Source organism: Esox lucius, chromosome 9 (genome assembly GCF_011004845.1).
Source record: "Esox lucius isolate fEsoLuc1 chromosome 9, fEsoLuc1.pri, whole genome shotgun sequence".
Lineage (NCBI taxonomy): Eukaryota > Metazoa > Chordata > Actinopteri > Esociformes > Esocidae > Esox > Esox lucius.
In genome coordinates, this window is record NC_047577.1 from 11,375,310 (window position 1) to 11,391,649 (window position 16,340).

At 46.2% G+C, this 16,340-nt stretch overlaps 1 protein-coding gene across 12 annotated transcripts in view; it reads right to left on the reverse strand.

The window, feature by feature from the left end:
• Positions 1-1,559: 1,559 nt before the first annotated feature.
• LOC105012152 (nuclear factor 1 X-type-like) overlaps positions 1,560-16,340 on the reverse strand; it is a 113,519-nt gene continuing 98,738 nt past the window's right edge. For 9 of the 12 annotated variants that reach the window (XM_034294395.1, XM_034294393.1, XM_034294397.1 and 6 more), the window contains 5 exons: positions 14,807-14,935; positions 11,859-12,025; positions 11,347-11,503; positions 9,125-9,213; positions 1,560-7,045 (listed from right to left, as the gene is read on the reverse strand). In XM_034294395.1, coding sequence (XP_034150286.1) covers positions 7,031-7,045; positions 9,125-9,213; positions 11,347-11,503; positions 11,859-12,025; positions 14,807-14,935 — 557 coding nt within the window. In that variant the 3' untranslated portion in view covers positions 1,560-7,030. Of the gene's footprint in view, positions 7,046-9,124; positions 9,214-11,346; positions 11,504-11,851; positions 12,026-14,806; positions 14,936-16,340 lie in introns of all 12 variants that reach the window. The other 3 variants (XM_034294400.1, XM_034294399.1, XM_034294398.1) reach the window with 2 other exon arrangements.

Genomic DNA, 16,340 nt, shown 5'->3' on the forward strand with positions numbered 1-16,340 from the left:
TGCCAGGAAGTGACGTAGGTGAATAACGAGGAGTTGCATACGGAAGTGGCCTTCTGGGGGGCGGGGAAAGTGGTTAGTTGGACCATAGTAATACTATAGTAATAATAATGACCAATGATAAACGAGGGAAAATTAACATATACGTAGTCGATTTGGTGTCTTAAGTAGTAGTAGCTACAACATAAAGAAACACTTCACAATTTTGTTATATGATTAAGAACCTACTATTGAAATAAATGTCTGATCAGATTCAGATGTAGCCAGCAAATCTGACCTTGCACTTCATGTAAACACTGAGGTTGGACAGCACTAACTTTCTTATTAGGACAGTATGGATTCAGCACAAGACATGGCTCTTAAAACATATCTCATTCCAGGCACAATCCATGTCATGGCACTTTAAATGGTCTCATTATTCCAGATGTTGAATTAAGTTTGAGTTTGAAATCTATTTTTTATTTTTAAATAGATCCAGTACCATTTTTAACACCGGTTCAGTTACTAAGTCACAGGAGGTGGAAACAGATTGCCCGCCGGATTCGTAAATCTCACGCATCGGGTTGTAATTTCCAACACGGGGACAAGAAAGTCTAGTGGTCAGTCAGCTGAAGCCTAAAGAGCAAGACTGGTCTTGCTCAGCCAATCCATCAGTGAAACATCCCAAATAAGATTTCTGTAGAATAAGTTATGAGTGGACCAATTTGTTCAGTCGCATCGCCAAAGTTGAAATAAATTGTGTTGTTTAAGGAATCCAGGATCCATTAAGTCATTGCAGATGCAGAGTAAGCTTTTCTTAACTGAGACATCCCATAACCCCTACAGGATCACTCATGCTTGGCTTCGCCCATCTCTTCAGGTTCTGTCCATTTGGTTTCACTACCCCCCCATTATGAAATTACAACTTCTGGGCTATCTTGGGTCAGTAAAAATCTTCGGGGGTTAACCACACAAAAAGTTCACTCGTCCCCTCAGGCTAAATCAAGGGGCCTAGGTGGCAGCTTTTGAGAATCGGACAAGCAATTAAGAGGGCAGTAAAACTGTAGAAGCTTTTCTTTTAGAGGATTACCCTTGGGGAAAGTGGTGAGGTCTAGACCTTAAGGGGAAAACTTAGAGCCCACATGTTGTTAAAGGTGACATGCATACAATGCAGCTTTTAATATTATGGTAAAAATGTGCAGTACGGTGACAGACACAATTCCTGGCTTGAGGAACATTTTAAGACAGCAGCAGCAGTGTCCCAATCTGAAGGGCAGCGATGTCCAACATCAACGCAGATGTGTTTATGACAAATGTGAGCTTGGATCTGCTTGATAATTGAAATTTAGTTTGAAGCCTAGCTAGATAGTGAAAAGCCTAGTGAACTGTTTAATCTCACATCGCATGCTCCGTGGCTCACTCTCTTCCAAAAGAGAGGAAGCAGTCCAGAGTCTACAGTCATGAACTTTCTTCACCCAATTTCAAGACAAACAAACAAGCTTGTCATATAATATGAAGATATGAGGTTCTACCAACCACCAGCATTTTATTCAGTCATCACAATAAAGACACAACACAGTCAATATGCTACAGTCAAGAACATCCTTTTATTCAATTAAGGTGCTGCTCTTTTCAAACTGTGTTTTTCTTCTTATGGAAAAGAAACTGTAATTAACACATGCATTTCACCTATAGAGCTCTGGGGGTGTTTCTTATACACAAAGACATGGGGTGCGTTCAAAATGGCGCCCTATTCCCGACAAAGTCCACTACTTTTGAACAGGACCCTATGGGAATAGTGCAATAGGCGAGTGCACTATGTAGGAAATAGGTTTCCATCTCAGGCAGAGCCAAAGACATGGGTGGGGCTCTGCTGAGGGAGGGGTGGGGCTTGGGTGTGGGGTTGGGGGGTCAAAGGGCGTGCTGTCTAGACACGACTAAACTAAATCAAAACAACAAAACAAAAAACAAATCTCATAACAGAAAAAAATCCCACAATTGGATTGGCCCAGTATTAGGCAATATAATACAGGGATGAGATGGGAGTTTTGTTATAGCCTGGTGTTCAAACTGTCGTCACTATGTTTCACTTAGTGAGTGCAGTGTTCAGTCTGGTGTAACCAGGCTAGTTTCCGCGGGCTATCTATGCCCATACATATATTCCTCTCTCCAGTAAGCCCTACGAAAAGGAGCAGACAGAAAGAGAGCTGGTGTTTTATGTATGGTTCAATCTGGATCTGTGTTGGGTGGGTGTAGTGTGTTTTGTCAATGGCTAATACTGCTGCTGGCTTCACCAGATAACTAGTTTAAAGTATTTGATACAGGACTAGCTGTGTGTGTGGCAAACCCCACCTTTCTCATTCTCATGTGGGGCAAGTCCAGTTACAAGGTGCTTGTAGCACATCCAAGACTATCTTTGAGAGAGTCTTAAAGACAACATACACTGACAGATAGGATAAAAATGGAATCCAAATTAAGTAAGAAGAAAATAAAAAAATAAAAATAAATATATCACCAAAAAAAAAAAAAGGAAAGAAAAAAAATCCCTGTCGCAGCCAAGCAGCTCCCCTGCCCAACGTAAAAAACCCTGGACATTATAATCCCCATACGGCCCTCTCAGTCCATGACCCCCTACCGCCGGCCCAGCCCACCCCAGGTAGGTGGCACCCCCAAAAGCCCATCAGTGTAATTTGTTCACTTACATTAGCTGTTTGAATGGAGAAGCTGAAGAGGATGGGTAATGGTATACAATGTGAAGAAGAAGCAATACAGACGAGAATAACGTGAGCTAGCTGCATTCTGCTCAAGACAAAAAGTTTCCGTTTTTTTTTTTTTTTTTTAAACAACCTTCCTTCCATCAACAGGAGGGAGGGAGGGAGGGAGACAGAGAGAAAGAGAAGACACAGACACAGACTACTCCAGTGTCTAAGAGAAAAGTACAGATAGACAGAGGAGACGGGAAGAAGAAACCAAGAGAGAGATGGGGTACGAGAACATGTTTTTTTGCCTTTTCAGTATTTTTTTTAGTCATCATCATTTATCAATAAAAAGTAAAGAACTAATTCACACCAGATTTCCTTTTGTACTATAGATATACGGATTTTTGAAAAGGAAGTGAATATACAGGGAGGTCGATACAATATGGAGCGGGACTCATTTTCAAAGTGGGAGGTGGGATCAAATTGCCCGCTAAGCGTGGATTTAAAGTATAGCTTGCGAATCCCCTCCTAACGGTTCAGATACAGCCATGTTATCGCAGATCTGCGCCGAGGGCCAACTGAACCACTACCTCGAGCCATTTCTGAATGAAAGGGGTGCGATCTGGATTACAAAATGGAGTCTGTGAACAAAAGGCACTTTTGAGGGACAACCTTTAACTGCTGGGAAACTACACTACAGCACAAGCACGAGTCAATAGTCATTTACAGGGCAATGGGGGGAGAGGATGGAAGGAGGTGGGTGGGTGTGTTGAGGCTGACCTTGCATTGTGTTATCGTAACATCGCGGTTCTGAATTGCTGGCTCCTTAATTCCATACAGTTCTAAGTCGCCATTGCTCCTTTTTTTTCCTTCTCTGTCATCGGTGGCTTGCTCAGACTCAGAGGATTATAATCTGGGAGAAACTCTGCCGATAGCTCAAATACAAATGAATCAAAGCTGTATTCAATGTAGATGTGGGAGTGCCTGGAACTGGATAGTTTTAGGCCGTTCCTCATTCACTGGGTTTGTCAAAACGAGTCTAGTACTGCCGTCCTGACGAAAGGTTGAACCAAAATGCCTTTTGTTTCACAACCTACTAGAAAAATAGAGAGGGAACTAGCTTGGGGCCAGATCAGTGCTGTACTGTCTTCCCACCTCCATGTGGGTCAGTGTCACACAGTGATCATTGTAGTTGGATATACAACACAAACTGATCTGGGACCAGACTAGGAAGGAACATTTACCCCCATTCATTATTAGAAACAGGAGAAGGAAGGAGTAGAACTACAGAAAGGAGGAAATATAATGGCAGGTTCTCAAACGGTTTCATTATTTTTGTTCATTCTCAATTATTTTGTAATAGTGTAATGTATCTTATAGTGTGTGAAAAGCACCTGTTTTTTTTTTCATTTCATGTTGATATATATTTTTGACATTTTGTAAGAATTTTTTCTTCCTTCAGCCCCTCCTAACATTTTTATAAACAAATGATTACATTTAAAACATTAAAAAAGAGACATTAAAGGAAAATAAAAACAAACACCCCCAACTTACAAAGACTAGGATTTTTCATGGCTCTCTTAGTTTAGAGTCCGGGAGCACGTCGGACTTGAAACAAATAGATTTTTTTTTCTGTTTTCTTCTTAGCTTTCTTAAAAATCTCTAACAGACAAACACAAGTAATCTACCCAATGCATTGCACGTGGCTCAATCGACACATATTTTTCAATAATAATACTTTCCATCAAAAAACAAACACTTTTTTTCTTCAATTTTTCTATTGTCGATTTTGACGTTTCATCTATTTTGCATCACGGACATCTCGTTGTCGAATGCCTCGCTGTAGATTTGTGGAGGGTGGGCGGGTGTCATTTAATCGTCGTGGTGACAGAGTGCTAGTTGCTCACTTTGTCACAAAAGAAGGGATCAAGAGTTCAGAAAATAACTAGACTGCCAATTCATGTATTTTGAGTAAAGATTATAAAGGAGCATAAATATATATATATGTCAAAGCTTTCTCTCTCTACAAAATGTTGCTGTCTTTTATAAAGATTCCGTCCTGCAGCCAATGGTTTCCGTACAGAAACAAACATCACCATTCTTCATAGCTTTAGCTTATATGTGAAGAAACGTCAACCTGAATTTTAATTAATTGCATGACAGGAGAGTACAGAGGCACTTTGATAGATTGTTAGTTATAGTCTTGATATACGGTTCTAGTATAGAGATACTTTTACTAGAAGCTGAGCGCGCCTGGGCTCTCAGTTAGTGATATCCCTGCAAAGGGAAGAAGCCAACAGCTCTCAACCAATGAGGAGGCCACAGCCAGGCAGTCCAGTTATTTTTTGAGGTTCTGTTTTTTTTGTTGTTGTTAGAATTATTGTGTCATGATAAAAAAAAAATATATATATCAATAACAATTTAATAACATTTACGATAGAAAAACAATGTGTCTTAATTAAAACGAAAAATCTCAAAAATGAATGAAAAACCATTATCAAAGGCAGTTTGGAGAGTAAAATATTTTAAAGGTTTCCCTTTGTCTTTTGAATCAGGGGGACCGTGTTAGTGTGTGTGTATGTGTGTGAGTGTGTTGATATGGTGACACGTGCGTGTGTGTGTGTCTGCATTACTATGCGGGTGTGTTCCTCTGGACCCTACTGTGACGTGACTATGGCAACAGGGTGAAGCGATGCAGATGTTGTCGTAGTAACTGTACAAGTGGTTGTGAGAGATTTGAGAGATTCTGTTATTTCAAAGTTGTTCGTCTGTTATTGAAAGATACATTTCATTCTGCAAAAAAAAATAAGCGGGTTAAAAGATAAGCCAAAAAATCCAAGTGAGACAAAACCAAAACCAATCCAGCAAACAAAACAAATTACTAAAAAAACGCCTATAAACAAATAGAAAGCCAATGAAGCTGACGCCAACACTATGCAGTCATTATGTGAATGATACACAGAACATACAGTATGTAGTTGTCAATGAGTATTTAGGTGTGTGCCACACGTGTTTTCCGGAGACAGAGTGTGTGTAGTACGCGCGTGTTTTCGTGTGTCTGTGTGCACATATGAGAGGATGTAAATCTCTCCCTGCGTGCTTGTGTGTGTGTGTGTGTATGTGTGTATGTGTTTTTGTGTGTGTGCATGTGTGTCCTAAGGGCGTCAGAGTCACAGGTCGTCGTGAACGTCACCATGGCCACAGGCTCGCCCCGCCCCCTACACTGCCCTCCCAGTCCGGATTGGCTCGCCCCGCCCCCTACACTGCCCTCCCAGTCCGGATTGGCTCGCCCCGGCTCTGAACCACGTGCAAAACTCTGTCATCCCTTATTGTTTTTCAATAGTGCATAGGTGAGGGGATGAAATAACACACAAGTTAGTGTTGTACGTCTGTCTGACGTGTGTTCACCCTTGGCTTTATCGCTATTGGCTATTGCTTTTCACAGGGAGGGTAAACAAAGACCAGCCATTTAGTGTTAGTGCAGATGGTGTCACACCATTGGATGGTGTCACCGTGTTTGGCCAATCGGAAGAGGGGAGGGGATTCGGGGCTGGGCAAATCAAGCAGTGAGTCCAGCTGGATGTGGGTGGAGCTATGGATGTTATCAGGGCAATCCTGGACACACGGGCCACATTCAGTATGTTTCTACGTTCCGGAATGTTCATAATGAAACGTCAAGTCGAACACACAGGCCTCTCTAACATGTAGAATTGGGAATCAGGTCTATTCTATTCATGTCATTTCTACCTGCAACATTCCAGAACATTTTGAAACTGACGGTGCCCCTGGGTGACAGGAGAGGGAGGGAAATCAGGGGACAAAAAGCACCCCGAGGATGAGCGCTTGAGGGATACACAATGGGGTTTTCTGGGTGGTGAGAGTGTTAAGCTCAAATTCCAAATTAGGCTGTTCTTGTGTTATGTTGCTTTCTGTTTTTCATTGTTGTTGTGTGTGTGTGTGTGTGTGTGTGGATCTCCCAACCATTGCATGGAGTTTCATTGTTAAAATAAAATATAAAAGCAATAAAACATAACTGGTCAGTTAGTTGTCAGGTTGCCTTTTTTTATGTGACAGAGTCTTCTTCCTTCTCCACGGGCTCGTGTTCATTCCGTCCACTGACCTTCTGTCAGTCTTCTGGACTGGGGGATGTTCATTATGGTTCAAATGTTCCAATCGTTGAAATGGAGAGTCCTCTGAGGGCTTTGTTTGACGTTTTTTGTGATGAATCGTGTTGGTTGGTGAGCAAACATTTAGTGTCAGCAGTTTGTTTGTCGTCAGTGTTGGTTCACGTTGTGTTGTCTTTCCATTTCCAATTTTCTCGTGACAATTTTAGACGTGGAATCTGGGAGGCCTTGTCAGAGAAACCAAGACTGGAAAAAAAGAGAAAATATGCATTATTCCAAAACATAAAAGTACAGTTTTTGGTTCAGTGTGTAAAACGTTAAATGAAATTACTCATTTTAGCTGTGCACATTCACTTCAAGTTGCCTCAGGTTATTTCTCGCCGTGCGCAGTACAAAATAGCCACCAGAGGGATCTGTCATAGTAACTTTCCCGTTGGAGCTGGGACAGGATTATAAGCCAGTACCTAACACATGACCGTTCCAAATTCTATGAACTCTCTTACACGAAAAGTTGCCGAATCGAGAGGACAGATAGTGAACTACTAAGTCCAGTAAGTAAAGAGCCATGCTGTCACTGGAGAATCTCAATGCTGTGCTCGTAACGTAACACCATGACACCAGCTAGGCCCTGTAGCCAGTCCTCATATCAGGTTTCACACTTCGATAAGACTCACAGGAGGAGGCAGCGTTAAAGGGTTGGCAGTTGGGCATTCGGACCTGGGTTCAACGACTGACTGAAATAGTTTAAAACACTTGTATATCGTGCTTGTTCGAGCTCGTTTGGCACAAATCAACCAACGTTGTGGCTCCAAAAGTGACAACCCAATTGAGCTGGCACTTCAGGGAAGCTAAGACAAATGTTAACAAATGTTCGCTAGATTCTATAGACTATTTGAACCCAGGCTGGGTTGGCACTGGCGGCTCTACTGAGGTGCCAGCCAACATTCCGGAGGCGGGGCCAGAGTAGACCCAGGCAAGTGCAGGGAATGGCTGTAGGCTGGAGCTTCTCTCTGTCCTCTTGGATTTCAGCAGGACGTTTTGCTCCCTCTCTTCCCTCTCCCTAGTTCCCCATTTCCTATGATCCTCTGGGGTTCTGAACCCCTCCTACTCTTCCAACTTCCTCTCTCTCTCTCTGTCTGTCTCTCTCTCTCTCTCCTCACTCTCTTCTGGCCCCCTCTCCCCCAGTGTAATCCTTGGCAGGACTGACCACCCCCCTTCTCTCTTACCCCCCTTCATGTCTAAGTTCAACTGCCTATGACATCATGTCTGGTTGCTGCGGGCAACCAGACAGTTGGGACGTGACTTTGCCTGTGGAGCGCAGAGCTTAAACTAACTCCCTGTCTTCCCCTCTCTCTGTCTCCCACTCTCCCTGTCCCCCTCTCTCTCTATCTCTCCCTCTGCATGGCTCGCATCTCGCCACCAGAGAGCTCCTCAGACTAGCTTTTCGCTCTCTCTCTCTCCCATCTTCTCCGTCTTCCTACAGGCGGTGAGACATCACTCTATTTCTGTGGCTGGCAGGGAGGTTTAAGACGCGGACCAAACCAGGGCGCCCCGTCTCCGGAGCTCTACTCATCCGTATGTCGGAGAGCAGCAGAAGGGTCTGCCGTTGTCTGGACTGAAACTCCGCCACTGAGCAGACTGATATTAACACCCCCCACCCCCGCCTCCCTGCAGTCTTATGTTATATGCCTCCCCTGTCAAGCCTCAGCCGGTTGAAGGTGTGTGCGTTTGTGTGGCCAGGTTACACCTGTGGGGGAGGGAGTGTGTGGGGGAGGGAGGGCGTGTGAAAGAGGTAAACGCGAAATGTGTTGGTTTATTTTAGGATAATGTATATTGTATACATTGATGCTTTGGCAATACTTACGCAATGTTTTTCCTGCCAATAAAGCAACTGAATTGAAAATAATTAGATAAACGAGAGAGAGAGAGAGAGAGAGAGAGAGAGAGAGAGACTGAAAGGGAGGAATGCAGATGGGTTCCATGTGTGTGTGTGTGTAGGGATATCTGTGTTGGCTGCAGGCAAGTGCGGTTAGACCCTAATGAGAGAAGTTGTGTCCCAACAAAACACAGACAGCTAGGGAGACGCAAACCACACGGCCAGCGTGCCCTGAGGAAGGCGTGTGATAGGCCGTGTTCCTGAAACAAACACTTGGGGATGGGCAGACGTCTTCAAGCCTCTGTGTGGGACATCGAGTGTCCTTCTGGCCAGACCTCAAGTGTACTGCCAACCCATACTGGGAACTAGCATGTTTTTATTTCCCAAAAAGACTGGTTTTGCCCTGTGTGTGTGTGGGGTGTGTGCGTGTGTGTAGAGGTGGTGTCTACCTGAGTCTGCTGGGGGATGTTCAGAAAGTTGTCCCGTGCTCCGATGCTGACAAACCTGTTGGGAGCTGAGGAGCCTGGCGTGGAGTATGCTACAGAGAGAAAGACACACACACCGTCACATGCACAGACACACACACACCGTCACATGCACAGACACACACACACACACCATCACATGCACAGACACACACACACACCGTGACATGCACAGATACACACACACACATCCGTCACATGCACAGACACACACACACACAGACACACACACCGTCACATGCACGCACACACACACACACCGTCTCACACACACACACACACACACACACACCGTCACATGCACAGACACACCCACACATACACACACTGTCACATGCACACCCACACACACACCGTCACACACACACTCCGCCACATATCCACACAAACAAATAACCATACACACACGCCAACACATGCACAAAGTCACACACACACACACGCACAGGTACACACACACACTGAACTGTATGTGAATGGTTAGGTATTTATCACTGTATTCTGGGAAATGATGTTCAGAAAGAGCTAAAACTAGTTGGACTGTACTGACAATTGATCAGTGACCAGTGAGGTGCCACTGTGTTTAGACTGGGGGAGATGTGAGGGCCATACTGTCAACATGTAAACTGAAGGGAGTAGTTGGCCTCCTCCTGTTACTGCCAGACACACCCTGCAGCCCAGGCTCTGGATCCCCACTGCCTAGTAAGGGCCAACCAATAGGAAATAAGCATAAATTGTGTGCCGGCCAATGCCCTACTCCATTGTTAAGGAGCTGGCACTCGGGCTAGAGAGCAAGGGACCAAATGTAGGGCAGTTGTGCTTACTGGACTCCGATTGTAGGTGCCTCAATGACACTAACATTCTGACCGGGTGGAGGGTGGGGGGTGAAGGGGTGGGGGGTTTATGTGTGTGTGTGTGTTGCAAAGTTGGAGACAAAATTAATAATAGTAGAAAGGAAAAATTACAGTGAAGAGACATTGATTGGAGGTGGGGTGAGGGAGGTGTAGATTTATTTATATAAAAGAATGTTATATAAATAAAGGAGTGATGTAGATAGAGAGTCAATAAAAAGAAAAAGCTGGAAGGACGAGACGACGAAAGAGGAGAGGAAGAAAACGGGAAGTGACCAAAGCTGCTCCGTCCAGTGCCCCGTCGCGGTGTGCCTCCTCGTCCCCACGGCCCGACTCTCTCAACGCACCTCGCCTGCCTGCCTGCCTGCCTAGAGGAACCAAACCAGCCAGTGCCTCCTACTGACCCACGCAGGTACTGCACGCACACACCCCTACTGAGCCTAAACTCCATCTCCTCTCCACCCCCGTTACCGTAACTAAATTGAGGTGTAGGTTTGACTGGTATATATGGTTTATGTTTGGAGGGGTTTTTGGTTTTTAATTGTGATTTTGTTTTATTGTTGTCATTGTTGTGAGATTTCCTGTGGAAGAAGGGAAGCCAGGGAATTGGGGGTAAAGTAGGGCATTGTGGGAAAAGTGGGGCATCGAGATTTTTAAATTTTTTTTTGGAGTCCACGCCAACTGCCCTAGTTTTGTTCCCTTAATAAAGAAAAAGAAGAAAGAACGGGGAAAAGGGAATAAATGAGAGAATATCAAATGAAAGAAAAGAAAGAAATGAGAGAGGGTCCTACAGAATGTGTCAGAGACAGTCTGGGGTGATCAAAGGAAAACAGCCGGCCAGACACTACAGCTACACTACGGGACAGTAGCCAGACCACTGGTCCTCCACTACAAACACTTCCAAAGAAGACGGGGGACGATCCCAATAAATGTCATCCCGTAACGCTAGAAGGGAAGCCCGACACCACAGATGGAGAGAGAGGGAGAAAAGGTGGTTAAAGGGAGAGGGAGAAAGAAAGAGGGGCGGAACGTTTAAGAGATAGAGATTGATAGGGATCTCTGGCTTAGGCGTGGCAGTCTACTGCACGGACTGAATGGAGCCCTGCTCCAGACCGGGTTCGGAGTATGAGAGGGCTGCAGGGACGTCTGGACTGAAGAACAGGTGACTGGCTTCTCTTCTCTAACCAACTCTCCTTGGTGGGGCACCTACAGTTAACCCAGACCTGGTTGGGTTAATTCTGGACTTCCTGTCTCTTCCTCTGTGGGGTTCTGAGGAGCGATGTGGTTGGTGGTGGGGCGAGGGCGGTGGGGGGCGGGGGGGGCGGGGTCACTTACACGGAGATGCGGGCGAGCTGAGTCCGCCGCCGTCAGGGGGCGTGTTGACTGGTTTAGAGTCGGGCATGGGGAGGGGCACAGGGCGCGCCACCGGGGGCGGCGGGGGCAGCAGGAAGGAGCCCGGCATTTTGCTCTGGCCGTGGCCACCTCCGTTAGGCTGCAGAGACGGCAAACACCACACAGGACAGAGTGAGCACTCAGGACACACACACACACACAAGCACACGGAAGCCATAATGAGGAGAAAATAATGGATGTGGAAACTCAAGCAGAAAGACTGTGGCACCTTCTCAACACGGACCAATGGGAGAAGAGTGACACACCAGGCTGAGAATGGGACGTCAACGAGGGGAATATTCCGGATGTTTGTTTGTTTTTTTTGCGAAGGGGAAGGAGTCACTTGACCCCCTGGGAGACCGGCCCATTGGCGTACAGTGCCGGTGTCAAACAGTTCAGGGGCGTGTCCTACGTGTAGGTCCCCATTCGCCCGAGATCCCTCCCTGACCTCTCACCTGTCCGCCGGACTGCCCCGAGCCGTCGGCGCAGACGAACTGGACGAACTCCTTCAGCGGGTCCTGGTGGTGGTAGCGGATGGTGGGGTGGGTGAAGTACGGGCTGGACTGCTGGATGATGGAGGAGGAGGGGAAGTGGAGGGCTGATGCGGAGGCACGGGGACTCCCTGAGGTAACCAGGGTTGGGGAGTGGGGGTGGGGGGGGGGGGGGGCAGAGGAAGGAGAGTTAGTCACCACGGAGACAGCACCGTGCAATACAAATTCACACAATCCGGACGTCACACAAGCGGCACAAACAGGCCGACTGGAGTTACTGCTAAACCTGAAATCACAGGTTTAATTCCGGTTGTAGTGGCCTCACCCCAGGAGCTGGCAGAGGGGTCTAACCACGCAATAAATAACGGCGGGTTAGGGACACGTAGGGCCCCCGGGGGCTTCAGCGCTAGGGAGTATATACGGCTACTTCTCTATCCGAATCAACACACGCATCTGAGGCTGCAGAAACATCTGGTGCCATTCATTCAATAAATCACCGCTGTGTTCCCCTGGTAAGCAAAGTGGGAACACACACACACACACACACACACTGAAGCGTGACAGTAAAATAAAAAACATTCACACGTTCCAGTTCTGTAATGTTGGTGATGTGTAATCAATCATGGTCTATCATTGCTGTGTGGTTCTGCCCAGTAGGCTGAGATCCCACCACAAAAGGCCTTATATACATTAGTAATTGTGTGTGTTTGTGTATCAGTGTGTATGTGTGTACACTGGGGCTTTCTGGCTTGTCAACTTGGTGCTGGAATCATGGTGAGGGAAAGTGCTAGTCTGTCACCCTCTACCTCGCTGGTGTGAGAAGGTGTGTGTGTTTGTGAAAACCGGAACAAACAGTAAACCGTTAACTGGCACCATTAACCCAGGTAATACAACATGTCAGCCTGGCAAACACAACACATCAACAACTAGCCTGGTTAACCCAGGTAATACAACACATCAACATCTAGCCAGGCTAACACAGGTAATACAACACATCAACATCTAGCCAGGCTAACCCAGGTAATACAACACGGCAACATCTAGCCTGGCTTACCTAGGTAATACAACACGTCAACATCTAGCCTGGCTAACCCAGGTAATACAACATGTCAACATCTAGCCAGGCTAACCCAGGTAATACAACACTTCAACATCTAGCCAGGCTAACCCAGGTAATACAACACTTCAACATCTAGCCAGACTAACCCAGGTAATACAACACTTCAACATCTAGCCTGGCTAACCCAGGTAATACAACACGTCAACATCTAGCCAGGCTAACCCAGGAAATACAACACTTCAACATCTAGCCTGGCTAACCCAGGTAATACAACACAGCGACATCTAGCCTGGCTAACCCAGGAAATACAACACTTCAACATCTAGCCTGGCTAACCCAGGTAATACAACACGTCAACATCTAGCCAGGCTAACCCAGGTAATATAACATGGTGACAATTAGCCTGGCTAACCCAGGTAATACAACACGTCAACATCTAGCCATGCTAACCAAGGTGAAACAACATGTCAACATCTAGCCTGGCTAACCCAGGTAATACAACACGTCAACATCTAGCCTGGCTAACCCAGGTAATACAACACGTCAACATCTAGCCTGGCTAACCCAGGTAATACAACACGTCAACATCTAGCCTGGCTAACCCAGGTAATACAACACGTCAACATCTAGCCAGGCTAACCCAGGTAATACAACACGTCAACATCTAGCCTGGCTAACCCAGGTAATACAACACGTCAACATCTAGCCTGGCTAACCCAGGTAATACCACACGTCAACATCTAGCCAGGCTAACCCAGGTAATACAACACTTCAACATCTAGCCAGGCTAACCCAGGTAATACAACACATCAACATCTAGCCAGGCTAACCCAGGTAATACCACACGTCAACATCTAGCCTGGCTAACCCAGGTAATACAACACTTCAACATCTAGCCAGGCTAACCCAGGTAATACAACACTTCAACATCTAGCCTGGCTAACCCAGGTAATACAACACGTCAACATTTAGCCTGGCTAACCCAGGTAATACAACACGGTGACAAAAGTCAATGCAATAGAATAATAGAATGAATGGCACGTTGAAAACTCTGGCAATACCGAATCTGTCTCTAGTATTCTATCTCATGTAAAATTACAAAACAATAGAATTACATCTATCTTAACTACATAAACACCTCACAAGCATTCTGTACTGTGCAATTCTTAAGGTATTGAGAAGGGCGGATGGGGACTGATTCCAAACGACCTTTACATAGAATGGCTGCTTGGCTATGGATCAGGCCAGCCCTCCGAGTGAGAAAGGAGAGAGAAGCGGAGGGGAGGATGAGAGAGGTGGAGAGAGAGAGAGAGAGGAGGGAGAGAATGAGAGATGAGAGGAATGGAGAGAGAGGACATATTTATTCCTTTGAAAAGTGAACCTCTACAGGGATTTCAGTAGCTGGCAGGCCCCTATCTGGTCGGTGATGTTGGGAATTCTCAGACTGGAGACAATTTTATTATCCTCCCAACGCTCTTATAGAAGAGAAGGGCGGGCTGTTCGAAACCACTTGTGTGTTAGTACTGAATCTCCATTTCATATGTGTGTGTGTGTGTGTGTGTGTGTGTGTGTAGGTGTGTGTATTTTCCCTGTTTGAAACAGAACTGGCTCGATTACATGGACGTGGATTGACTGTAGCATGAAGACACATGAATGAAAGCGTGAGGAAGAGAGTGATGGAGAGAGAGTGATGATAGAGAGGGCTAGAGAGAGAGAGCTGAACTGTTGCAGGCCATTTTAATGAGGTTCCGGATACCTCAGGATCTTGTTGCTACTCAGTTCTTAGGGTCCGTATCGCTAATTTACTGTAAGTGACTAGAGCAAGGGGTTTGGAAGAGTGGGGGGGGCTCACCTGGTCTCACTCCTGCCAGTACGGGCAGCGGGTGGTGTGTGAACGCCATGCGGGGGGACCTCGTCTGGGGCGACAGGGCGTTGAAATCAAACTTCCCCGGCTTCTTTAGAGAACCAGGCGAGGACAGTCCTGGCAGAAAAAAAAAACATAAAAAATAATGGGATCAATAAAAAAAAAAATATATATATACAAAAATGGTGGGGAGAGAGTTGGGTTTAATGTACAATGCTTGGGGGAATTCATAATTTGAAAATGTTTATTCTTCGACTGACTGGTTTGGTGCACCCTGATAGGCTGAAGGCAGTGAATGTATTGATTGGTTTGGTGCACCCTGATAGGCTGAAGGCAGTGAATTGTTTGGTGTCCTGCAAGGCGGTTGGCCCATCGGTCAGCCGCCTGCAGCCCGGTAGGTCCAAACGAGCCAATCACAGGACTTGCCCAGAACTCCCTGTAAGCGATGTGTCAAGAGCCTGCTGGGTAATGAGGGCTGAACTTGGCTTTGGAATGGGAAGGGGGGAGGGTCATTGTAGAGTTAAACTGGATTTTATCAAAAGATCAATTTAAGCTGGAAGTGATGCAGCCCCATGTTGAGAGTGGTCCGCCGTGTCCTTCTGAAAGGCCTGCCTGCAGACACACTGGACGGGGCTCCATTCACAAATAGAAACACTCGGTCTGTACATTACAGTATGGGACCTGCAGCTGCTCAGTGAGAAAGACAAGCAGACGGAGCGGGGTACGGCGGCAGGGTGGGGGGGGGAGGAGGGGGGGGTGAGGTGGTGGCGGCTGAAAATCGTGTGAGACATGAAAATATGTGCGGGAAGGAAAGGGTGACTGATGGCGGTGTGGTGGAATCTGTGAAAACGAGGATTGCCGGTGTCCAAAACCAACATGCTAAGAAGTCATTGGATAACCCGGTTCCACGCTAACCCTGTTCTCCCATTTTCAGTCTGTTTCGTGGTAATCACAGAATCCCAATTCTTCAGAACTTGGGGATCGAGTTGTGTCGTGCTGACGGTGAAATCCTTAAAGCATCTCAATTCACACCCTTCAAACCCCAATACAAAGAGCTCCAGCGGAGAGATGGAGAGATGGACAGGCAAGAGATGGAGAGATAAAGATGGAGATGAGGGGTCGGAGATAGAGTGGTGGAAAGACGTCAAGCTATAGACACTGAGAGATTGAGAGATGGACAGTGGAAGGAGGAGATGAGAAATACAGAGATGGAGAGAGGGAGAGTTAGTGAGGGAGAAAGGGAGATGGGGAAATGGAGAGAGGGAGAGAGGGAGATGGGGAAATGGAGAGAGGGAGAGCGAGAGGGGAGGAAGGAGAGAATGCGGCATGGGGGCGTGTAAACTAAACGCCTAAACGGTGTGAAAGAGTTACGTCTGCAGCAGATGGGAGTGAGAAAACTGATCTGTGGGAACCATTTATGTCTTTAGCAGACATATTTCCAGGGTGCTGACATTTTTTTTTTTACTTGGAGCACATGTGCTGTAGGAGCACACAAATACATTTATGAGCACAATGAAAACAC